The sequence below is a fragment of the Prionailurus bengalensis genome, chromosome C1 (assembly GCF_016509475.1).
Source record: "Prionailurus bengalensis isolate Pbe53 chromosome C1, Fcat_Pben_1.1_paternal_pri, whole genome shotgun sequence".
In the NCBI taxonomy this organism is placed as follows: domain Eukaryota; kingdom Metazoa; phylum Chordata; class Mammalia; order Carnivora; family Felidae; genus Prionailurus; species Prionailurus bengalensis.
The window spans coordinates 203,202,180-203,227,307 of record NC_057345.1 but is presented as its reverse complement, the minus strand read 5'-3'; the positions used below and the strand labels follow the sequence as shown (position 1 = coordinate 203,227,307).

The 25,128-nt window shown below is 54.2% G+C and overlaps 1 protein-coding gene across 12 annotated transcripts in view; it reads left to right on the top strand.

The window, feature by feature from the left end:
• Positions 1–25,128, top strand: part of TNS1 (tensin 1) — a 202,565-nt gene that overhangs the window by 101,738 nt on the left and 75,699 nt on the right. For 11 of the 12 annotated variants that reach the window (XM_043577781.1, XM_043577779.1, XM_043577780.1 and 8 more), the window contains 13 exons: positions 2,833–2,874; positions 3,891–3,941; positions 10,003–10,052; positions 12,152–12,323; positions 14,749–14,799; positions 15,711–15,833; positions 16,225–16,289; positions 17,245–17,328; positions 21,132–21,244; positions 21,657–21,717; positions 21,955–22,030; positions 22,627–22,756; positions 24,361–24,426. In XM_043577781.1, coding sequence (XP_043433716.1) covers positions 2,833–2,874; positions 3,891–3,941; positions 10,003–10,052; positions 12,152–12,323; positions 14,749–14,799; positions 15,711–15,833; positions 16,225–16,289; positions 17,245–17,328; positions 21,132–21,244; positions 21,657–21,717; positions 21,955–22,030; positions 22,627–22,756; positions 24,361–24,426 — 1,084 coding nt within the window. Of the gene's footprint in view, positions 1–2,832; positions 2,875–3,890; positions 3,942–4,900; positions 5,030–10,002; positions 10,053–12,151; positions 12,324–14,748; positions 14,800–15,710; positions 15,834–16,224; positions 16,290–17,244; positions 17,329–21,131; positions 21,245–21,656; positions 21,718–21,954; positions 22,031–22,626; positions 22,757–24,360; positions 24,427–25,128 lie in introns of those variants that run through there. The other variant, XM_043577785.1, reaches the window with a different exon arrangement.

Genomic DNA, 25,128 nt, shown 5'->3' with positions numbered 1-25,128 from the left:
AAGTTTCTCTTGCAGTGCTGAGGCCTGTGGTTTCTAATATTGACTCGTCTCCCTGGGGAGGGGTGGAGCAGGAGGGTCAAGGCGGGGTAGGGTGGGCCTTGGGAGTGTGCAGGGTGGAGACGGTAAATAACAGCTAACATTTATTGAGAGCTTCCAAGTGCCAGGCCCTATTCTAAGTGCTTAATGTGCTCCGTCTCATTTGGTGCTCACAAAATAGCGCTCAGCAGCCCTGTTGAGGAGCAAGGACAAAGTGACCTGCTCGCGGTCACAAGTTAGTAGCAGAGAGAGTCAGGACGGGGCCCTGGCTGCTAACGCTGTTAGCTTAGACCTGTGGTTTTCAAAGTGGCATCCCCGTGCCTGGAAACCTTTGAGAGATGCACGTTCTTGGGTTCTACCATAGGGCCACTGGATTAGACCCTCTGGTCAGGGCCCAGCCACCTGTATGTCCACAGCCCTCCAGGGGATTCTGAGATCCTCCCCTCCTCCCCTCCCCGCTGCCCGCCCGGTTCACAGCCTGTTCTGCCCAGAGTCAGGCCTCTCAGGAGGCTTTACCCAGAGCAGGACGAGGGCCTCCCAAGGGCCTGTAATGAGCCTGGGGCAGGTACTTTGTCTCCACCTTTTCCGTCCTACCCGATTTCTATCCTTTCTGACCCCTGCCCCCCCCCCCCCCCCCCCCGCCACCCCGCTCCCCGTCTAGGCAGGCTGGTTAAGAGTGAGGGCTTTGGAGTTGGGAGATCTGGATTCAAATCTCAGTTCTGTGGTGTAGACTCTGCACACAGAAGGTCCCTGGGATCAGCCTGCCTGGAGTGTTCCTCCTTTCCTGGAGGCTAGAACAGCTCAGAGAGGAGGCAGTTGGGCCTTCCTGCTTAGCCACAGTCTCCACAGGAGTGTTGCAGAGCCCTGGACCAGAAGGGATAGTGGGAGGGTCAGGGCACCACTGCCGAGGACTCCCCTGGTTGGGGCTGGTGGTTGTTGGAGGCTGAGGAGAGAACCTGGCCCCAGTTAGCAGGCAGCTCCTAGAGCTCAGGCTGGGATAGCGGTCCCTGGGGATTTCCAGACTGCCCCTGCCGGGTGGCCTGTGGGCTGGGAGTGGGGGCTGGAAGAGGGTGGCTGAGGACTGGGACTGGGCTCAGAGGGAGTGGAATGTGACATCTTTTCTTCTCCAGAGTCATCCTCAGACTCCAGGCGGGCTGACCTGGGGCCTGGGAGGCACTGGCTGACTTGCCTCCCCATCTCTTACTCTGTTCCTGGGCCCTGTCCTCCCTCAACCATCCACGTTGCCTTGGCCATGAACTCCTCAGGAAGTTTCATCTTCTGGAAAGAAGTTTTGGCCTCAGCCTCCCATCTTCCAAGCCATAGGGGTAAAGGGGTCTGGGCCATTTCCAGAAAGAGCAGTGCTACCTTGATCCCAGCTGGCTTTCTTCCTCCATGCCCAGCTCTCCTCCCTGATGCCAGAACCTTTCAGAGGCCATTCTGTCCTTTCCCCTGTCTTCCACAGGGGTGAGCAGCTCACCAGGAATGGGGTCAGGGCAGGCGTTTCCTATTCTGAGACACTGTCCTAAGCTGGTTCCTGCTCATCATGGCAACGGCTTGCTTTCTAACCTTCACGGTCATGCTCATGTCCTTCTGTGTGATTCAGGGGCCCCTGGAACTTTACTGGGTGGGAAACAGAGCCCTCGAGACTGTAGGCAGGAATTGGATCTGGAATGGGAAGTTTCTCTCCTGTATGGGGGAGTCCAAGGAACCCGCTTTTTAGGATCCCTTTAGTAGGAAACACTAATGTTGTCCTGGCAGGGAAAGGGTGGAGCCAACATCAGGGACAGGATCAGTCCAGGATCAGCATCAGGACAGGATCAGCCGGCATGTATTGGTGGCCGGCTACACATATATCCCAGTCCCCGGCGTGAGGGATATGGCAGATGAGTTGGTAAAAATGCTGCTTTGAATGTTTTTTGGAGGCAGGTGAGTAAGACTCACAAAACAGTATTTGGGGAACAAGACATATTCCCATGATGAGATTATTTATACCCGAAGGACCAGAGACGTAACACAGAGAGCAGGCTTATTGGAGTTCCAAGGCAGGAGGGAGTCCTCCTTACTGGGTGTTCAGGAAGGGCCTCGGGGCGGAGACCTTGTCGGAAAAGAGTGTGGATGCAGGAGCCATTCCGCAAGCAAAGGCCTGAATGTGGGAATAAACCAGGAGATCTAGGGACAGGTCTGGATGGGGCAGAGCTTTGGGGCAGGGCTAATGGTGGGGGGCTTTGAAAGCCCACACAAGAGTTAAGTCTCTGGAAGACTTCATCCTGGACTGTGGGGATTTCACACAAAGACCACGAAGTGCTGAGTCCCAAGATGGGGTTCAAATCCTGTTGTGGCCAGTAGTAGTCGATGACTTTGGGCTACTCATTTACCTTGTCCTTTTCTGTGAAGTGGGGGCTCAAAGGTAATAATGGGACCCACCTCACTGGGTTCTCGTCACGAATAAATGAGCCGGTACAGGTGAAGACGGCTGGCACATAGGGATAGGCATGACCTTGACCCTCTCTGTGTTCCTTTTGGAGGGGTCAGCAACTGAATCACAGGCCTTGGTGAGAGGTTCGTCGAGCTGGCTCGTTCTAGTACCAGTCGGATTATTTTACGTTTTCTGAACTCTGCCTCCCAAGCATGGGGCTAGCCAGGTTACCTCTGAGCCTTGGGTCGGCGGCATGGGCCCTGCTTCAAGAGGCATTCCGCCCCTCACGGCCACCAGCCCTGGGGAGAGAGCCAGCCCGAGACCCAACCTGTGGCTGTTCGCCCTGAGGCCTCACACTGTTTTCTCCCTGTGTTTTGCAGCCCATCAACCCTGAGAATGCCCCGAAGAATGTAGCCGACACGGTGAGTGGCAGCAGGTGGTGGGAAACAGTCTGGGCATAGTGTGGGAAGCCCAGAAAGCAGAAGGTGGATTTGGGGGAAAGTGAACAGATGTGTTTGGGGACATCTTTCTGGAGTAGACTTGGGGAACTTGAGAGGAAGTGATGGGCTTGTGGGTCACGTGGGGACCTGGGCATCTGACATCACTTACGTGTTCGGAAATGGATTGCTAGGGAATTAGGGAGGCAGGTGGGAGAGGCCAGTGGTTAAATGTGGGTTTCTTTATTAAATATGTAGAATGTGAGAAAGCTGGGCAGATGTTTCCAAACAGAACTTTCTGACTTAGCAGAAAGACAGACAGTTTTCCAATTTCCTCAAGGCTACATGAGGAGGAAGGGAAGAGAGTGGGTGGGTCCCAGAGTGTGGAAATCGAGATTAGCAGCTGAGGGGGATCTCCTGGCAATGGCCAGCACGTAATAATGGGCTTACAGTTGGAGGGCTTGTGTTCAGATCCTGCCTCATACAAGCTGCTTCTTTTTTTAAAGTTTATTTATTTACTTTGAGAGAGCAAGCAAGCAAGAGAGCAGGAGTAGGGGAGGGGCGGAGAGAGAGAATCCCAAGCAGGCTCCACACCACCAGCACAGAGCCCGATGCTGGGCTCGAACTCACAGACCGTGAGATCATGACCTGAACTGCAACCATGAGTTGGACGGTTAACCGACTGAGCCACCTAGGCGCCCCCTTCATTCAGGCTTCTAATTGTGTGGCCATTGGCAATTCATGAGCCTGCCTGTACCTCAGTTTTCTTACCTGCAAAATGGGAAGAGGAAAATCATAACACAAATGAGAGGGTTGGTTGGCTCTGAGGGGCTTTTAGTGGACAAAGAAATGATAAACACACAACTAAGTTGCCTCCGAGGCCCTTCTGCCAGCTCCCTCACCCCCAACCCCTGCCAATCCCAGTAGGTGAAAAACGAGGGTGCCCTTTGATTACTTTCCTTGACTCCCCTCTCTGACTGTGTTTTTTTCTCCGTCTCCAGGGAGAAGGAGCTTTCCGGGGTGGAAACACACGGAAAAGCCTTGAGGAAGACGTAAGTATGGGGATGGGGAAGGGAAGGGTTTGGCTGGGCTCATGGTGCCCCAGGGGGATTGGAGGTGTGGATGATCTATACTACCTGCCTTGCTGAAGGATCCCTTACCTCCTTTCCAGAAGGACAGGCAGGGGTCTCTGAGTGCTATGGCTGAGCAGGGGAGGAGGGGTTGGAATGGTGAACAAACCCCATGGACTTACCTACTGGACCTCAGTCTTGGCTTTGACTCCCAGGTCGGCTGGATCCAGAGCTCATTTGCCCATCACTTTGCCAGACTTCAGTGCTCCAGGGAAGGGAGGCAGCGAGGGTGTGCTGTGAGGTCTGGCTCGGTGGTGAGCGGGATACTAGCAGAGCTATAGCAGAAGGACTAGGGACAGAGGCGAAGAAGGACTCCTGGGCTCACAGAGGGTCATCAGACCTTGAGGAATTACAAGCTCTGCTTCTTTGGAAAAAAGCGGTCTTTGCAAACGCCAGGATCTTCTGTGTGGCTTCAGTGCCGTTGATTCTGGAGGAAGAAGCTGGAAGCTGGGCCCGTTGACCCCTCCGGGCTCTTCCTGGTGGGCAGTTTTGGTGGAGGTCAATGGGCAAATTGCTTAAATGGAGAGACCCCTGGGAAGGGCAGAAGGGGCTCTCCTGGGACCCTGCTTTGAGCGGTGCTCGTGTCTGGGCTTTTCCTCATGTGCCCGGGGTAGACACCCCACACAGTCGGGCCTTTCTCTTTCTTCCCCACTCTCGTCTGACAATTTGCCCCTATGCTGGCCTCCATCCTTGCTCGCCCTGATCCACAGAGGAACAGGGAGTGGTTTTGGCGGTTGGCACAGGGGGAGCTGTTGATGGCATGAGGCCCTATCATCTGACAGCTGCCTGACCCGCCATGGGGAGGGCCCCAGAGGGAGGTGCTCAGGCTGCGGGAGGCAGCTCCTGCAGGCGGCCGCCCTTGTGTGGTGAGCCCGTGGCCACGGCCACATTGCCCTGGGGCAGCCCTTCATGGCCAGCCCTGCAAGGCGGAGGCGTCCCTGGGGCTGTACGACCTGTCCAGGAGGAGCGGGAGCATGCCTCTTAAATTAGTGGGGAAGGCTCTGTTCAAGGTATGCGTGGGTCCTATGGGCACGGAGTGCACATGTTGGGGAGGGACTCTTGTCCAAGTTTGCGGTATTTTGGGGGCTGAGATGTGGGTCAGAAATTAGGCTTTGTGTGTACCTACTGCTGAGGACGAGCTAAAGTAGTGCACCCAAAGCATATAATATATGCTCAATAAATATTAGCCATTCTTATTACTGTTATTTTGACTAAGGGCCCGGAGCTGGATTGAGTATTTTGGTGATCCCCAGACACCACCCCTATGGTGGATGCTATGGTCCCATTAAAAAAATTTTTTTTAATGTTTATTTATTTGAGAGAGAGAGAGAGAGAGAGAAAGAGTGAGCAGGGGAGGGGCAGAGAGAGGGGGAGACAGAGGATCCGAAGCAGGTCCCATGCTGCCAGCATAGAGCCCAATGTGGGGCTTGAACTCACAAACCATGAGATCATGACCTGAACCAAGGTTGGATGCTTAAGCGACTGAGCCACCCAGGCGCCCTTGGTCCCATTTTTCAGATGAGGAGGTAGAGACTTGAAGGGGCTCAGTGAATTGACCAGTGCCTTCTCCACCCCTTCCTGGGTTTGCTGCTCGGATCTGGTTGTACCCTGCTCTCCCAGCCCTTGGCCAGGAGATGATGTGTGAACTAAAGCCTTTACCTGATGGCCTGGGCACACTTACGGCCAGGTCCTGATGCTGCTGCTTCCCCCAGCCCCAGCCTGGGCCAGACATAGCTTGTCAGGGAAAGCTGCAGCAAGAGAGAGTGAAGTTAGACATCATGAAGAACTTTTTGACGTGATGGTGGGTATGACCTTGGTCCCAGGAAAGAAAGAAGCGGCCCTTTAGTTGGGACGGGAGGGTTTTTTTTTTTTTTCAGAAGGAAAGTTTGTTGATTTGGGATGAATGCGTGTGTGTCTAATGTGTGCCAAGGTGGGTAAGGGTTGTGTCCTGTCTAGATGTGGGAAGAGGGTTGTGACTTCTGGCGTAGCTAGTCTAGTCAAGGGAACACTAAGCGAGCGAGCAGATTCTAGAATGGCCTGTGTGCTGCAGAGGAGGGAAAACCTAGTGTCTAAAGTTCCCAGACACCTGTCTCAGGTTGGGTGATCCCAGGGTCTTTGGTCCATGCCCTGCTCAGCCATGGGGGACCCCCGCAGTCTGCCCCGTGTGAGGAGACCTGTGCCAGAGGCGGCACAGTTGCGGCCCTCAGCCTAGTGCCGTGCTTTTGGGCCTGTTTGTTGAGCTGTTTTCCTGTCTCTGGCCCGTGGCCCAGGACTCACAGGGCCGGAATGGCTGTTTTCGTCCAGCAGGGCTGGTGTGTAGAGAGGTTTGTGGATGCTGTGCTGTGTCGCACTCTGTTTGGAAAAATCCAGGCTGGTGGGCAGGAAGGAGAGAGGAAGGGGTGTGGCTGGAGGGGCTGGTGGGGGCGGGAGGGGGTGGCCACGGCCCCCAGAGGAGAGGTAGGAATGGGGACGGGCCCCTGACGTAGATTGGGCACCAATTTCTGGCTGCCTGACGTGGCCCCTGGTGTTTCTTACGGACCCTCCTCCCGACTCTGCCCCCTGGGGACTGGGGCTCAGGAAACGGCTTTTCTTTTGGTCCAGAGCTGTTGTGTTTGGTCTGTGGACCTCAAAGGCAGGCAGGACTCTTCCCACACAGTTGTTGCTCTAAACCAACCCCACCCAGGTCCTGGGGTTCCCGCTCCTTGCTGCATGGTGGAGAAGGTGGTGGCAAATAACAGAGCCTAGGGCCACAGACCTTGAGCCACTCAGAAGTGTCCGAGTGGTCGTTGGCAGTGGGGACCAAGGCAAAAAGAGTTGGCTGGATCTGCAGGATGAAGGGTGAGGGTTAGATACTAGGAGGAACTTCCTGGTAGAGAAGTAAGACACCGTTTTGGTGGGGGGGCTGTGGAACTTCCTTTCATGCTGTTCTCTTACTGAAAGCGAGACCGCGGTTCGGTGATGACTGTAGGGGAGCGTTCTTGGTGCCTAGGGAGTTGGATCAAAGTTGTGTTATTGATCTCTGTCCTGGGAGAAGCTGGAGGGGGGGGGGGGAGGTAAAGCCGAATGGGCAAAGGGCTTTGAGAGCCCCAGAGAGGAGAAGAATGGGATTACAGGCTGACAGAGAGCTTCTTTTTTCTTTTTCAAATAAAATCTTTGTAGTACTTTTTGTAGAGCCCTCTGGTAGTTTCCCCTGGGGGCTTTAGGTGGAACAGGTGAATCACATAAGGTCACACGAGCACTGAGCTATACCCATTTTACAGACTGGCCAGTGAGACCCGGCAGCAGAGTCTCATGCCTGTTCTTGAAGAGAACAGCTCCAGTATAAGCTCTCTGAGGTCAGGGGTTTCGCCTCCTCCGGTCCCCAGCGCCTAGCACGTTGCCTGGCACACAGCTGGTGGCACTCAGCGAGGGTTTTTGGAATGAGGGAAGGAACGTGATGACGGGCAGCAGAGATGACTGATCTCTCAGGGGGCTCCCAGCCTCCCAGAGAGGGTGTGTGTGCTGAGGCGTGTGCTGGGGGTGCCCATCTCTGGCCTCATGTGTGAGGTCACCTGTGTGTTTTGGAGCGTGAGGCCGTGCTTGCTCATACCCCCCGCCCCCACAACTATGTGTGGTTCTTCACGTCCACGAGACTCAGGCTTGTCACCCGTGTGTCTGCTTTCTGCCAGCGAGTGTCACATGTCCTCGAACTCTGCAGAAAACAGGAAGCCCCGTCAGTTAGAGGACGGCCCAGTGATTCAACAGGGGATGACCATCCAGCTGTTCCCGTCCCTGTCATCTGGTGGGGTCACGGTCCAGGGCAGCTTCCTCCCCTGCTGCCCCTTCCCTGGCTGGCCTGGAGCAGAGCCGGCTTGGACTTTGTCTTATCACCTCTGGAGGCGGCACGGCCAGACTCTGTTGGGGCCAAGTTTTTATTTATCTTCCCTGGCTTTTTTGGGGTGGGGAGGTTAAGGAATGTGGAGTGTTGTAACTTTGGGAGGGGGGTGGAGAAACGGGATCCAGCTCTCCTGTCCCGTTCTTCCTTTTCACCCCTGCGCCCGAGGAGGCTTCTGGCTCCCCTTGGCTCCCCAGTCCCCTCGCCAAGCCGGCCTCAATATCACGTTGTCTCCCTGCAGCTCCGTGAGCCCAGACCCATGGCCCTGACCACACCGCAAGCCTCGGCTGCAGCTGTGGCTTCCAGTTGTTCGAGGCAGCTGTGGTGGCCTCCTCCAAAGTGGCTGTGGATCAGCAACAGATGAAACCCGAGGGGCTATTTATAGCAGGGTGGCCCCGGGGCCTGGAGCAGGGCCTGGGGCCTGGGGCGGTCCAGCGACTCCTCATCAGGGACCAGTGAAATCAAGACGGATGAAGTGTTGGGTCTCTGTGTTCCTCTGGGCGGGTAGTTTTGGAACAGCCTGGTTTGGGGCTTGAAAACCAAACATGATCCCTCTTACCCGCGCCCCCCCTCCCCCCACCATGCCTGACTCATGCAAAGTCAAGTTGTCAAGGCCAGGGGGCTGTGGAGACAGACACTTTCCTCCCCAACAGCCCCACTTGGTTCTTCCTGCTGCTAATGCAGAGGCTGAGTGGTTCGGAGCTGAGCTGTAGCCCACGCAGAGGGGGCTCTGGGTGCAGCCTTCTCACGGGTGGCTGGATGGAGACACCTCCTCTTAGTGGGGCTGCCCTGACTTTGGGCACTACCAGGAGCCCAGCCTCCAGGCTTCTCCGTCCCTGCCTTGTCGGCCCTGCAGGGGCCTGGAGGAGGCCGAAAGCGGCTGCTCTCCTCAGGGTCCCAGTGGTTAAACCCAAAGTCTGAGGGTGAGTCCTGCCAGTTGTCAACTTCCCCAGGACTTGGGGGTGAGTCACCGTGCCTCAGTTTCTCCTCTCCCTGGTAGACTGTGGTCCTGTCTCCTCCAAGAGGTGGTTGCAACTTGGTGGTGGGGAAAGGCTGGTTTCGGGGAGGCACAGGGATGTTTGGAAGGTGCCGATGGGCTCGGAGAGCCGTGGCTCGGCCTGGGAATCTAGAAGTTGGGCGGTCGATTTTGCATCACGTGAGGTGGCTGACAGGTGGGGGGAGAGGTGATGCAGGGCTCTGTGTATAGAGGTGAATGTTGGTTGTATGTGTAAGCACCCTTTTAATTGTACTAGATGCAGTAACAGTAACAATGAAGAAGTACCTTATACGCATACTTCCTTTTAATCTTCAAACAACTCCGTAAGGATTGCCCCATCTTACATGTGACGTTACAGAGATCCAGAGCATCGAGTACTCCCAGGTCGGCCGGCAGGGTGACCCTTAGCTTCCATCACGGTGCCATCGGGTCGTCTTGGGCTGTTTGGGACCCGAACTGGGGTCCGTTTGCCTAAGTTTGTGCCAGTTGACAACCCTCGAGAGGGGAGCGGGTGAGGGGGTAACCCAGTGGGCAGTGGGTCCGTAGGAGGGTAACTTGCTGCCCAGCACTGGTCTCCGTGGGTACACGCCGCCCCGGCTGCTCTCAAGCCACAGCTTCTGCTCTAATGGCTCCTTGTTGCTGCTGTGAAGGGGAGGATTGCGGGATGGTGGTGGTCAGGGGGTCAAGGTTCAGAGCAGGACAACCGGTCTTTTCCTTCTGTCATGCTCGCGGTCGGTATTCTCCCCTGGGGGTTACGGTTACGGCATCCAGGGAATCAAGATGAAATGTGTTTCCGTCCATTTTGAAACTCTTTTATTGAGCGTGTACTCAGTGCAGATGGCACCAGCCCAGACATTTCTCAGCATCTGGGATTTCTTCCTTCCCTGGGGAGGGAGAGCTGGGCCCTCTGGGGGCTCGCATGCGCACTCACAAGCGATCGGCCTTGGTCGCTTTTGGCCTTAGGTTGCTGTGTAGCCTGGATGTTAGGGTGCCCGCGCTGGAATGTTGGCCAAGAAATAAGAGCATCTGTGTTTGTCTGCAGCCCTGATGCTCCCGGGGACATCTCTCCGCCAGCCTCCTCCATAATGCCGCTTGTCTTTTCTCTGTCCTAGGGCTCCAGCAGAGTCACCCCGAGTGTCCAGCCCCACCCCCAGCCCATCAGGTATGCCTGGCCTGTTGGGGGGGGGTGGCTAGGGATGGGGGTGCCGCTGTGAGGTCACTGTGGGTGTTTCCAGCAAATCATGCTTTTGGGTGCCTGAGACCGAAGTCATAAAGCCACAGGTAGGGACCGTGGGCGGATGCGCAAGCCACAGAGAGAGGATGCAGGTGGCTGCATACCCTTGGAAATGGTCATGTTTTGAGTTCTAGCTCGAAGCTAGGCCTTGAGCTGGATTTTTTTTTTTTTATGTCCCTGCACGATCCCATCTAGTCCTTGCAACAACCCTGCAGGGTAAGTCTTTTTATTCCCATTTGGCAGATGGAGAAACTGAGTCTCAGGGAGGTGCGATGACTTGTTACAGGTCACGCAACCAACAAGAGGCAAGACTTGGGTGTGCCTTCGGGACTGGCTGGCATCATAGTCTATGCTAGATCCAAGTCCTCTCTGTGGGCAGGGTTTTTGATGTTGAGGGTCATTTAGAAAAGGAAAGTTCTCTAACTGGCTGGGCCGGCAGGGGCTGGGAGCAGGGATGCACAAGGACTGGGTGCCTTGCTGATCTGTGTGCAGGTCCTGTGTTTTTTCTGGCTTGGGCCCTTCCCTCTCTGCCTCACCTTCACCTCTGAGGCTCCTGAGACAAGTGAGAATCTGGCTCCAGGGAAATGGAGCTCCAGCCAGAGAGGGCTGGTGTGTAGCTAAAGCCCCCAGTGGGTTGTGGCCGGGCTGCCAGCTGCCCGCAAACCTGAGCGGCCCCTTAGAGAATCTTCTTCCCTTACAGCTGAGAACCACCTTGGGGTGGGTGGGTGCAGGGTGCGATGCTGAAGTTGGCCAGGTGGTGGCACCGTTCTGCCTTGGACCCGTCCCTGCCCGCCCAAGGCTGCAGTGAGAACCTTATCTTAGGCACAAGGAATGGCCCGGCTCAGAGGTCAAATTCAAACTGGGCTCCTTACCACAGCCCACTGGCCCCTCTACCACTTTGCTCCTGTCCTTGTCACCATGGAGAAGCCATACCTCGCCCTCGGCACCCCCCCCCATCTCCAAGCCCCATATACACAGTTGGGTTCCAAGTTAACCCTGGTGGTATCTCTCTGCTGCCCCTCCCATCTCACCTTGACCCTGCTGTAGTGAAAGAGTCTCAGAAGGAAATGTTGCCCACCTTGGATACAAAGAGGAAGTGAGACAATAGGGGGCGGGTGACAGGGTAAGAAGGTATGGTGACAGGGAGGGTGTAGGGTGGGCCTCAGAATGGAATTTCAGTGTCCTGAGACCCATTTCCCCTTCCTGTCAGCTCCCCGGGGGCCACTCTGGGCCCTCCTGCTGGAAGAGAACCTGGATGAGGTATAAAGGCGTGAGCCCCCGCCTCCCCTCACCCGGTGCAGGGGCTCCCCACTTCCTTTAGGAGCTCAGGTGGCCACCTGCCGCCGCAGCAGTAAGCTCAGCACCCTCTTAGAAATCACGGAGGCGGCAGCCAAGAAATAGCCCTGGAAGGTGGTGGGAGCTGCCAGAGGTGGGGGAGAGCCAGGGAACAAAGGGCGGGAGCCGGCCTGCCTCTGGGGAGGGCTGGAATGTGCGCCGTGGTCTGGCTTACTGGAGCCCAGGTGAGCTTGTCACCTGAGCTGCCCTTTCCCCTGAGAAGCCTCCCCCCCACCACACACACACTATAGCTCGGGAGCAGGGGGAGGGCAGAAGAATGCTCAGCTCCAGGGGCACCTGCCGCTCTCCTTCCTGTACTAGATCCGTCCCAGGATCCTTTGAAAGACTTCTGCAAGACCAGGTGGCCACAGTGTGTTGGAGAGCTGAGCTGGACTCCTGGGCTCCTGGCAGGTTCTGATCCTGACCCCGACCTCTACGTTTATAGGTTGAAGGCAGTGCCGACAGGATTGATGGCCACCTAGGGTTGCTGTCATCGCTGTTTGGCTTGGAAATGGCCCGAGGTCCTTGCCAGCCTCTGCCCAGCTCCCTTTCCTCCAGTGCTCAGGGAACAGTCAAGCCTCCGGGGTTGGAATTGTGGGCCACATATAGTGTCTAGGGGGCACAGATCCCTACACCTTGCCCTGAGGACCAGGGTTCTGATCCGAACCCCCTTCTGCCTACTGTGTCTCCAGAAACATGAGTCTGAGCCGGACCACGGAGGACAGCTGTGAGCTGGACCTGGTGTATGTCACAGAGAGGATCATCGCCGTCTCCTTCCCCAGCACAGCCAACGAGGAGAACTTTCGGAGCAACCTCCGAGAGGTGGCCCAGATGCTCAAGTCCAAACATGGAGGCAGCTACCTGGTGAGGATGGGGCCCAGTACCCCCGTCCTTTCTGCTTACCACCTCCTCGCTGCTGGTGCCCCTGCCCACCTGCCCTTAGCCTCTCTCACGGCCTGAGTCCTCACTCACCCCCCCCAGCCCAACTTTACTGGGAGGAGTGTGTCTGTGGCTGGAATGAGGCGTCTGGAACCAAGTCACGTGTGCCCACGTGCATGTGTGCGTGTGCGCATGAGTGTAGGTATATGTGCACGTGGGCATGCGTGTGCTCGTGTGTATGTGTGTGTTGACCAGGAGGAGAGAATAACAAGAATTCATGTTATTGCGTGCTTGCTATGACACAGGCCCTGTTCTATCTGCTCTCCACGTATTAAACTTCATGACAGCGCTAGAAATCAGGTTTTGCTGGAGCACAAAGAGGTGGGGCATTTGCCTGAGGTCGGGAGGCGGCAGCGCCTCTGAGAAGTCCGAGGGCAGAGTTGTGGAAATGTTGCTATCAGGGGGATGGTGCCTGGCCCAGGAGGAACACATCACAAATGTGGATGAGGGGCCCGGGGGTGCTCTTCTCTAATGGCAGAGAGCTGGCATGGGGAATCAGACCTATCCTTGGCCCCAGGGGAGGGCTCAGTTCTACAAGGAGGTGCCTGTGGATTTGGGCTGCACCCACCTACCAGACCCCTCGAGGGGCCGCCCCGATCTGTGAGCAGAGGCCGGTGTAGGGGACTGCATTAGGTCCCTGGGGCTGCTGTAACAGATTGCCACAAACACGTGGTATCTTGAAACAGAACTGACTTTCTCACAGTTCTGGAGGCTGGAAGTCCAAATCAAGGTGTTGACCAGGCCGTGCTCCCTCTGCAGGCTCTACGGGGGATCCTGCCTTTCCCCTTCCTGGTTTCCAGTGCCCCCCAGCGATCCTTAGTGACCTTGGCTTCTAGCTGCATCACCGCAGTCTCTGCCTCTGTCCTCACACGGCCTGCCTTCTTTCTTGTGTCTCTCTGTGGGTCTTCTCATCTTATAAGGACACCAGGCATCGGACCTAGGGCCCGCCCTAAATCCAGGATGATCTCATCTTGAGATCCTTAACTACTTACATCAGCAGAGGCCCTATTTCTAAATAAGGTCACATTCTGAAGTTCCAGGTGGATCTGAATTTTTGTGGGACACTGTTGAACCCACCACAGACACGCCTCTCCATCAGCTGTGTTGGGCAGCGTTGAGAGCCCGGCTTCAGACACCAGAGAGTCCTGGGTTTGAATGTTGGCTCTGCTCTCACTATCTGACCTTGGCCACTTCGCCTCACTAAACCTTAGGTTCTGCATCTGTAAAATGGGTCTAATTGTACCGCCTACCTCTTATGGTTGTTGAGAGAACTAAGCCAGCTGCTAGGTGTAAAGTCCTCAGCATTGGGCTGGCAGGTTGGGGACACTCGAGTGGTAGCTGTTGTTAATGTAATAAAGTCTGTACAGTTACAGGGTCCGAGAATGGACTGGAAGCCATCTGGGATCATTCCCAGTTTCAGGATTCCAGGGTTCTGTGGGTCTCTGCTATGCCACCCTCCCTCTGCTTTCCCATCGCAGGCCGTGTGGTCGCTTTCCTTGGCAGGAGGCAGCACAGTTTTCTTTGAGTTTTCTGGGCAATGAGGTGAAGGTGGAGACAGGAAATCCAGGAATTGGGGGAGTCTTATGGGACATGGTTAGGTGTCGGAGGGCATCTGCCGGGAAAGGGGTGTCAAGGGTCTGAGAAGCCCCACTCAGGGTGATTTGCACACTCGGAGGGAGGGCGTCCTCCCACAGAGCTGTTGCATTTTTAGGCGGATGAGGTTCTAAAGTTGACACGTGAAGTGGAAACCAGAGATGGCCAAACACTTATCATGTCACACCACCGGATTCCCTTCCAGTGTGGACGGGTGGCACATGGGATGAGACAGGTTGCATCCCCTTCTCACCTGCAGTTTGGGTGTCTGTCTGCTGCTCACTGAGGGTTGGGGCTGAGTGTCCATGTACTTCTCTCTCCTTCTCTTTAATTTTTTTTGTTAATATTTTTATTATTTATTTTTGAGAGAGAGAGAGAGAGAGAGAGCACGCACGTGCAAGTGGGGAGGGGAAGAGAGAGAGGGAGACACAGAATCCGAAACAGGCTCCAGGCTCCGAGCTGTCAACACAGAGCCTGACGCAGGGCTTGAACTCACGAACTGTGAGATCATGACCTGAGCCGAAGTCAGACGCTTAACCCACTGAGCCACCCCGGCGCCTCCTCTCTCCTCTTTGTTCTGAGAACCTGTACTTGAGTGCGTGTTGGTCAATGTGTGGGTCTGATGGGACTCCATTGTAAGCTTATGCATGGATAGAATTTTCACTGGGTGGTTGGGAGGAGAGAGACAGAGACAGAGACAGATGGACAGACGGCCAGCTAGCACCATTTCATGATCTCTTCCTTTTCCTCCTTGTAGCTTTTCAACCTCTCTGAGCGGAGGCCTGACATCGCAAAGCTCCACGCCAAGGTGAGCTGGTGTGGACTAGGGGTGGGGGCTTCCCTCTGCCTGGAAGAGAAGGAGAACAGCGTGGTTCTCCCTGTGGTTCCTACTTCGGAATCTGGGGGCAAGGGCTGAGACACTTCGCAAAGCCTATTCCCTTTCTATGCCAGCTTCCCTTTGGAACATGGAAAATACTGTATTTATGGTTTCTGTAATACAAATTGCAGATAGCAAAGCTTGATGCAGCGATTTCCTACCCAGGTCTACCCCCCCACCCCCACCCCGGGTGCACATAGCATCTCTGGGGCGAGACTGGAGCTGTGAGAATTTTAGTCTTATTGAAAAGTATTTTGGATTTAAACTGGCTGGGAATTGCCAATGGCTGGTTTTCACTTATTCACTCGGCGGGCTGAGTGCCGGGCTTTGCGTGGATATCTGCTCTGCCTCCCGGATTCTGGTGCCTGTTGCTGTGGGACCCTGGGTAGGTGACAGTTCTCTGGGCCTCAGCTTGCCCCTCTGAAAGTAGATGGGCTGGATTAGATGTGCTCTCTTGGCTTTTCCAAGCATGGGTTCTCTTTTAGTTTAACGATCTGTGAGTTAAGCAAAGTTTTGAGGAGCCTGAGGACGGCCATTCAGATCTGCCCTCTGTCCCCTTTTGGGTTCTCTTGATTGGCCAGAAAAATCAATGGCTTGTGTGTCAGGGCCTGGAAAAGAGCTGTGAATGGCTGGGGGCTCTTCACTTTTCCTTTCTGGCCCTGAGCCAGGGTCTCTGGGCCACACCCTTGCAACCACTCTGGGTTGTTGGGCAGGGAGGGCGGGAAGCAAGGTTGGCTGGTGGCCGCTGCCCTGGAGCCAGCATGTGGCATAGGTGCAGCTCCCGCTGCCTCGGTTGAGTCTCTGGGGCTTCCGCCACTTCTCACTCATGACTTTGACCACAGGTCCTGGAATTTGGCTGGCCTGACCTCCACACTCCAGCCCTAGAGAAGATCTGCAGCGTCTGCAAGGCCATGGACACTTGGCTCAATGCAGACCCTCACAATGTCGTCGTTCTGCACAATAAGGTCAGAGCAGGGGCTGCTCTGTATGTACGTGTGTGCGTGTGTGCATGTACACACGTGTGTGTATGTGAGCACGTGCACACATGCGTAGACGTGTCCTCGGGTGAGTGTGTGTGCATTCTCCTTTCTAGGGGATGGTAGATCCTGTCCCGGGGGGCACCTGAGAAATGGGGGTTAGGAGCTTGTGGGACCCTCACGTGTGGTAGATGATCAACTGCGTTTCTTCTCTTTGGGACTCAGCCCGACCTGCTCCCCTCCCTGGCATCCCACTCCCTCCTTTGAACCACACCCCTCTCTCCAGCTGCTGCTCACTTTTTCTCCAGGCTTCTGGACGGGTTCTGGGGCAGCAGGGCTGGCCTTAGAAATAAAGGCTTTGTGTTTGGGGTTCTTTCAGGGAAACCGAGGCAGGATAGGTGTTGTCATCGCGGCTTACATGCACTACAGCAACATTTCTGCCAGGTAAGAGCCTCTCATTCTCTGAATATTGACAGTAGGAACCCCGTCTGCCCATCCCTCCATGGCCTCTCCCTTCCTTGGCTGGCAGAATAATGACAGGGGACGGGGTGGAGGAGCCCACGGAAAGGAGAGGGATCTGCCCACGGCTCTGAGGCAGGTGGCTGTGCACGGAAGGCAGGAGCAAGGAGAGTCCTTTACTGGGGGCACTGGTGGCAGCAGACTCGAGAGGCAGGCCCATCCACGGACACCCCATCCAGCCACCTTCTCGGGACCACTTTTCCTTGGCAAATAGCCCTCTTTTTTCCTGAGTGAGCAGGTGAGAGAGTCAGAAAGAAATGTTGGATCAGATATGGGTCTGACAGAACCATCTAGAAGTTATCTCATCCTTGTGGGCCTTAATAAGGACTTTGGGGCTTGGGATGGGATGTTGCTAGAGAGTCAAGAACAGAGGGGCTATATTCTCTCTCTTCAAAATGATCTCTTTGCAGACAGATAGAATGTTCTATGAAGGGTTTAGACGGTGGTTGTGTGACTGTAAGAAACTTAACCCAGCCTAATCTTTCCTTAATGGTGAACATTTCCTGGGCACCTACTGTGTGCCCACATGTGCCAAGCTCTTTATACATGTTATTTCACTTAATTACCGTAACGACCTTCAAGGAAGGCACTTGTCACTCTCATTTGACAGAAAATGAAAATCAGGTTCAGAAGGGTTAAGTAAACCTGCCTCAAGGCACAAGGTTAATAAGGAGGCGGCACACTTGGTATGAGAACCCAGGCTGTCTGGCTCCAAAGCCCCAGGGCTGAGTCCTGCAGCATACAGGATGCAGGAATGCCAGGGCACTCTTTTCCTGAAAGCTTCTCAGAGTAGGGTGCCTGGAGGGCTCTATAGGTCTGGGGGAGCAGGGGTGGGGAGACCAGGGAGTTGGCTCCTCTGACCACCTGTCTCTCCCTGCAGCGCCGATCAGGCCCTGGACCGGTTTGCAATGAAGCGATTCTATGAGGATAAGATTGTGCCCATTGGTCAGCCATCCCAGAGAAGGTGGGTCTCCAGGGCTCACTGCCAGTGCATGCACACGTGTGTGTGTGTGTGTGTGTGTGTGTGTGTGTGTGCGTGCGCACGCGCTGTCTTGGGGACTAGCCTCACGTACCCACAGTGGGTGGAACAGCCATGCCTAGGTGGGGGTGTACGGAGCATGCATATTCAGGTGCCAGCCTGGAGTGCTGTAAGCTTAGGGGCATGAGTGAGCCGGTGGGCAGCTGTGTGTGCCCACAGATGGGCATGGCCGTTGGCTCCTGAGGCCAGCGTTGGAGAGCAGTGGGGCCGCTGGTGGGGGATGCATTGGTCTGGGTGCAAGAAGGCAGCTTGTATGAGAAGGAAATGCCATGTTGATCCTGGCAGCGGGACCGCGTCCGCGCTTGGGTGAGCCTGTAGGAGGCTGGCGTCATTGCCGCCTGCCCTGGAGAGGTCACAGATTCTTACCATAAGGGTCACCTTCTGCTGAGAGAGCTTTAAAAATTTTACCAAGGGCTCTCAAGCACGTGGTCTCATTGGAGTCCACAGCAGCCGAGGGAGGAAGCAGGGCAGAGAGGATTCATTGATTCATTGGATAAGTTTTATGTGCTCTACTACATTCCAAGTGCTGGGGATATCTAGTTGAGCAGGACAAAGTGCTTTGCCCTCAGTGAGCTAATATTCCACTAAGAAAGATGGGCATTGCATGAGTAGATAGACTGACAGGACCATTTCAGGTAGCGGTTAGTGCTGGGAAAGAAAGAGAACAGAGTGGGATAGACCTGGTAGAGGAGATTGGGGCTATGTAATGAAGGGGGTCAGGGGACCTGTCAGAAATGATGGATTTGAGGCCAACCCTGCATAATGGTGAGCTACTGTATGATGATCCAGGGCATCCCCCTTTACAGATGAGAAGCCTGAGCCTAGGGAGGGGACTCAACGTGGCCAGGATCCATAGCAAGTATTAGCAGAGCTAGAACGTACTTGGGGACCTGTAAGTCAGGTCAGGGCAGGGCCCCCAGGGTTGTGCCGCCCACTGTCCTGAGGGCTGGCCTGGGACTCTGCTCTGTGGATAACGTGCTGTTTAATGATGGCTGAGAGAGCACAGGGCTGGTGGACTGTGGGGAGGCTGCAGGTGAGTGCGAGTCAGAAGCGCAGGCTCAGAGGGGAGAGCTGGAGATGGGGAATGGGGCCCTGCCCCTATGTGGCCAGAGCTGCGGGCCCACCACACATGGTGATGTGCCACATCACTCTGCACACCGGGGCTGTGGGACTGACCCTCTCAGCAGGGTCTCGTGGAGTTTCCCAAGGACATGAGCCATCAGGGAACTTTTAGGTTGTGAGAAGTACTTAGAAGGGGAACAAAACCCAAACAGAGCATGATGGGCTAGAGAGTGATAGGGTGAGCACCAGGTCTGAACTTTCTGAACAGGTGACATGCGGGGTGAGCTCTGAGAGGAAGAAGGGAAGCATCTGAGGGCGGGGCTGGGGTCACCACGCAGAGGGGACAGCAAGTACGGTGGCCCAGAAGCCAAAGCATCCCACTGATTTTTCCAGCCCCTCGGAACACTGACCAGGCAGGCAGGACCCCCTCGCCTCTCTATGCTGGGGTTTCCCTTCTTATTCTTCATCATCACCCCCATCTTTCTTGCCTTGTTAGAAGGGTGCCGGCTCCGCTGGGGACTTACTTCCATTGTAGTGGGAAGCCCAAGCAGAAGCGAGTCCTCAGGCCGCCTGGTGTCTTGCACCTGGCACAGGACACCCAGGAGCTAGTGTCTGGGTCAGCCGTCAGAAACAGGATGGCTTTATGTGCAGAAAATTCTGGCTGGGCTGCCAGATGCAGCAGCTGTGGATCAATGAGAATCTTCCCAGGGAGGAAAGAACGGTCATTCAAGTACCTGCTCGTCGGTCCCTGGCTTTCTACGTATGGCTGGTGGCCTTGGTCACGAGCCTGACCTTGAAGGATAAGAGGGACAAACAGAGGAGCATGATGTTACGATGACGCAGTGTGGCTCGGAGAGAGTGGGCAGAGCAGTCACACCCCTGCAGCAGAACGCCTGGAGCACGGGGTCGGGGTTACCTCTCAGCCGTAGGAGTGTTTGGGGACTCCACAGTGCACGGCGTATGCTTACACAGTGCGCAGTCGGGCGTATGTTTACATTATCTGTCTGCCTTGCAGCTTATATCTGCAACCGCACCTGCTTATGGGTGGGTGATTCTGTCCGTGCCCATGTGTGAACATGCAGCTGTTGGCTTCATTATGTATTTGTTGCCACTTTCCCGCCTTCTGGGCAGTGTCGTTTGCAGGGACGGGAGCAGTTGGAGGAGAGGAGGGCAGAGAGAGAGGGAGGGAGGGGCTTTGCCTGCAACTCCCCCATTCATTGTCACCCCACCCCCGGGCGGCTCATTGTCCCCAGCACACAGACACATCCTGTTGGCACGATCCAGAGATCTGATAGGAACCGCCATTCCAGGTTTCCGGTTTGAGTAATGGGGCTGGGGGCTGGTCAGGGGCTGAATAGTAACCGGCGCTGCCCATCAGATTATCTTGCTTGGGTAGTCTGAGGTGACCCCACCCCGGCCCAGGGACAGAGGCCCACAGGCCTGGAGGTGGGCCAAGGAGCCAAGAGATAGGAGGGGACCATTGTCATGGTCATGTGGGTTCTGGTTCCACCAGCCTCAAAGAGCCCCCTTGCCTCTCGCCAAGTCTCAAGATTCATTGTGATTGGTGTGGCTGACCCAGCTCACCATTCAGAAAAAAGGAGGGCGCACTGACCAATCCACAGCAAAAGGACGGGCCTCTCTTTCTGGCAGGTGCATTGAAAGACAGCATTCCTTCTCTCCCCACCCACCCCCGGCTTTTTGTGTTCTTGCTGTGCCAGCAACTCTTTCTGGACCTAGTTTCCCCTTCTAGAAGGAGTGGAGATGCATTCTTCCAACAAGATCCAAAGAGAATTGGGGAGAGGAATACACAGTAGATATTAGATGTGTTTCAATACCAGATATAGAGGGTTTTCATACACTTCAGCGTGATATAAAAAAGTGAAGGACTGTGAAAAAAAAATTATAAAAAAAAAAAAAGGGGCGCCTGGGTGGCGCAGTTGGTTAAGCGTCCGACTTCAGCCAGGTCACAATCTTGCGGTCCGTGAGTTCGAGCCCCGCGTCAGGCTCTGGGCTGATGGCTCGGAGCCTGGAGCCTGTTTCCGATTCTGTGTCTCCCTCTCTCTCTGCCCCTCCCCCGTTCATGCTCTGTCTCTCTCTGTCCCAAAAATAAATAAACGTTGAAAAAAAAATTATAAAAAAAAAAAAGTGAAGGACTGTAATTGTTAAGCTCTTACAGTTTGCTGGACTGTCATGTGGCTGGGAGTCTGTGGGGACAGAACTGGGGCCTGTGGTTATAAGCATAAGCTTGGTTTAAGCTAGGTTTAGGGGTGTTGGAATGTTTAATGGTTGATCAGCCTGCCTTGTGCGGTGGTGAGCAGCTAAACGATGCCTGTCAGGGATGTTGTGGAGGGGAATTTTGGTCCAGCTGATTTTTGGGCTGGGAGTGAAGCTGGAGAGGGATTTTCATTTTGACCACCAGGGGGCGCCAGAGAACCCCAAAGCAGAGTATTGCCTTGACTCTGCTCCTGCTTGAGTGGTACCTGCTTGTCCTCTCTGCTTGGGGCTCCAGGCAGCAAGAAAGGACGGTGCTGGGGAGGAGACCCCAGCTTCCAGGAGGTCTAGGAGGGTGGTGGTGGTGCGGAGCTAGGTGAGCCCAGAAAAGAAACCAGGATGGCTCTGCTCTAGGGCAGGCCTCCTGGCTGAAGTTGCCCCTCTCCCTGCCCCAGGTACGTGCACTACTTCAGTGGCCTGCTCTCTGGCTCCATCAAAATGAACAACAAGCCCTTGTTTCTGCACCACGTGATCATGCATGGCATCCCCAACTTCGAGTCTAAAGGAGGTACCTGCCTGAGCCCTCTGGCTTCCCCTCTTCCCCTCTTCCTGTCTCCCATCTTCTTTTCTTAAGAGGCAGCCTTGGGGTTGGGGGTGGGGGAGGGTAGAAACGTATGCTTGGATTGGAGTCCCGACGGCATGACTTCCTGAGCTTTCGTTGAGCCTCAGTCTATTCATGGGTTAGATACTGGCAGTGCCTGCTGGCACATGATGTCGGATGTGGCAATGTATTTTATAAACTTAAAAATGCCTCTCAAATGAAAAGTTAGTATTTCTTCCTCCTCTCTCTTTCCATTTCTCCTTCTTCTTTTCCTCCTTCCCCTTCTTCCCTCCCCTCTCCCCAGCCCTTCCTTCCTTCACCCTCTCCCCCACCCCTGCACCGTTCCCACTGTCTTAGCTAACATCACCCTCCCTTACAGGGTGTCGGCCGTTTCTCCGGATCTACCAGGCCATGCAGCCTGTCTACACATCTGGCATCTAGTAGGTATTCCCCAGGACAAAGAGGCCAGGGGTGCCTGGGGCCTGAGGCTGAGGTCCAGGGACAGGGTGTGGGGGGATGGGCCAGGACCTCCTCTAGGAGGATCTCATCTAGCACAGGGCTGAGGGACAGAGGCAGCAAGCCTTCCTAGGAGCCCTCTGGCAGGGGGCGGTAGGGAACAAGCGTGCTGCCTGCCCCCTCAACAGCTCTCTTTCTCTTCGCTCGCCTCTCTCCCGTAGCAATGTCCAAGGAGACAGCCAGACCAGCATCTGCATCACCATCGAGCCTGGCCTGCTCTTGAAGGGAGATATCTTGGTGAGTGCTGCCCCTCTGTTTCGAGCCCCCTCCTCCCTGTTTATTTTCTCTCCTTTCTTCTCTCTTCCTGCTCCCCTCCTGCCTCTCCAGACAAGATCACCACTCCTCGTGAGTCACCAGCCTTGGGGCCATAGGCTCTCAGGGCTCCTGCAAAGGCTTTCGGCCTCCAGTAGTCCTGGTGCATCCCCCTGCCTCAGAGTTGGACTCGCTTCTCCTACGCCTGTGTCTTGGTCTGGAATATCTTCAGGGAAATATCTCTCAGTGTGAGCTGGCTTCCCGTGGTGACGAGGACTCCGTCACTTCTAACTTCAGTGTTTTCTCCTGTAATTTAAATTCACCCCTACTTTTTCCTTTCTGTGTGAAGGAACTTCTTGGGAGGACAGTTTTGTCCCTACAGGGCAAGATTGGCCTCCAACATTCTGCTTTCTAGAAGTTTCCCCAAATAGCTCTGAAATCCTGTTTGGTATTGGTGACCTCTCCCTCAGTGGGCTTGGGTGAGCCCTGGGTTCTCAGTCGTGGAGCTAATAAGGAGGCTCCCTGAGACCTGATTTCTCATCCTCAGTCCCCTGATGGGCTCTGCTTTCTTTCCCACCCAGCTGAAGTGCTACCACAAGAAGTTTCGGAGCCCAGCCCGAGATGTCATCTTCCGTGTGCAGTTCCACACCTGTGCCATCCATGACCTCGGGGTTGTTTTTGGGAAGGAAGACCTTGATGATGCCTTCAAAGGTGACCTCACTGAGTAGAGGGACAGACCTAGCAAGGAATAACTATACCACAGGGTAGAAGAGCAATAATGGGGGGGCTATGGCAGTCAGGAAGGGGGAACCATTTTCTGAGGGAAGGAGAGTTGGTTAGGGAGGTGTCTCCCTTCTCTATCTGTTTGAGGTTTTGTCTATATCACATTGAGACCTGGAACATATCCACATCCATTCACCCATTCACTCATCCACCCATCCACCCATGCATCCACCTACTTATCCAAATCCATCCTTCCTTCCTTCCTTCCTTCCTTCCTTCCTTCCTTCCTTCCTCCCATCCATCCATCCGTCCACTCTTCCAAATCCATCCATCCATCCAACCATCCATCTATCCACCCACCCATCCACCTACCCACTCTTCCATATCCATCCATCCAAATCCATCCATCCATCTTATCTAACCATCCATCCAAATCCACCCATCCATCCACCCATCCATCTAAATCTATCCATCCATCCACCCACCCATCCATCTACCCACCCATACATCTACTCACTCATCCAAATCCATCCATGTATTCATCTGTATGTTTGTCTATCCCTCATCCATCCACATATCCACCAAGAATCATCTGTGTCTATATGTGCCAGGCAGGCGCTAGACCCTGGGGATACAGAGAGAAAGAAGTCAGGGCCTACCCTCAGGGAACTCACAGTCCCATTGGAGATAGAGACACGCAAGTGTGATACTATGAAGGGACCCCTGCAGTGATGGAGACATGCACTGGCATGTCCCATCCAGGGAGTGGTCACCATGCCTACTGTAACTTTCCTTCCCACACAGATGACACAGATGGTGATCTGTGTGCAGATTGGGCTCGGGCCAAGGGCAGAGAGTAGGGCTGGGGCTCGGGGGAGGAGGAAACTGATTCCCCCAGTGCAGTAGAAGGATGTTTCTGTGATGAGCTTCCCCCGGACTGAAGCCAGGAGGGCAAAAGCAGAAGATGCCGTTATAATTCAGAACAGAATGTAAATGTTATCAGTCTTAACAAGGAAAAATAAAGGAATAACAGGCAACATAAAGGTGGAGTTGGTAGAGGCAGAGGCAGGGGGGTGGTGCAAATTTTCTCCTCTTACATGTAGGGGGTCAGGAGACACCGTTGAAAATGAACAGATCAAGAAATAGAGGTTTAGCTTAGGATCTAAAGTTTCAAAGGCAATCAGAATAAATAATAATAATAATAATAATAATAATAATAATAACAATAATAGTAAGAATTGACTTAAGAAGGGAGATAGGAGTGATATTAGCGGGCCAAATTAATCATTTTCATAATGGTGAATCAGTGGAGATTACTTGAAATTGATAAATTGAGAGGTAGTGGCATAAAAATAGAGTCTATTATTTAGAGTCTTAGAGGTAACTGTTAGTGGAACAAGAAATAGAAATGGTTGGGCATGGTTATCTCAGGCAAGTAGGACTAGGGCTAAAGAGGCTCATTTCATTACGTGTGCATGTGGTATTATCAACCCTGCATGTGCACATTATGTTAATCTTGTCTAGAAAGATTAAAATTTGAGTCCTTTTGGGGAATTCACTGCCCCTTTTTGTCTTTTCTTCTCCCTTTTCAGATGATCGATTTCCAGAATATGGCAAAGTGGAATTTGTATTTTCTTATGGACCAGAGAAAATTCAAGGTATTAGCTTGTTAGAATTCATTTTTTCCATGCCCTTGCTTTCATCCTGACCTGTCCTCTCTCCACCCCATCTGCCCTACAATTGTCAAGTTACTATGGCTGCAAGGCAGGCCAGCAGTAAAGGATCTGGGTATTAGAGTGGACCCTCAGCTAAACATGAACCAATGACTTAATCTTTGGAGAATAAAAATAAAAAAGCCGACCAAGAGATGCTGGGTTGGGTAAACTGTTCTTGTCCCATTAGGTCACCATCCTGTTATATTCAGAGGTTGAGGGCTGTGGTGGATGGAGGGAGTGGCTGGGGGCCATGCAGAGGAGCTAGATGGACGAGAAGTATTTATGAGGCCCGAGGTGGTTCAACCTGAAGATGAGAAGGCCACTTTAATAATAGCCATTAAGCCTTTAGACTGGTTATATGTGGAGGCCAGTTGTTCTCCATCCTGTTTGAGAACAGAATGAGGACGAGACGAAATTAGGTTACAGACAGTGGGATTCTGGGTAGATTCTAGAAAAGACTGCCAAGAGGAAAGGAAAGGGACTTGCCCTAGGAGGCAGGACTTGGGGCTCGTGCGCTCTTCCCCTTCTGTGGATGGGTGGGAGAGACTGCTTCTCCCCTTGGATTTCTGCCTGGAGTGGAGGGCATCTTAAGTGGGAGGAGGGGGGTTGGCTAGAATGACCTAGTGTCTTCTGAGTATCACGGCT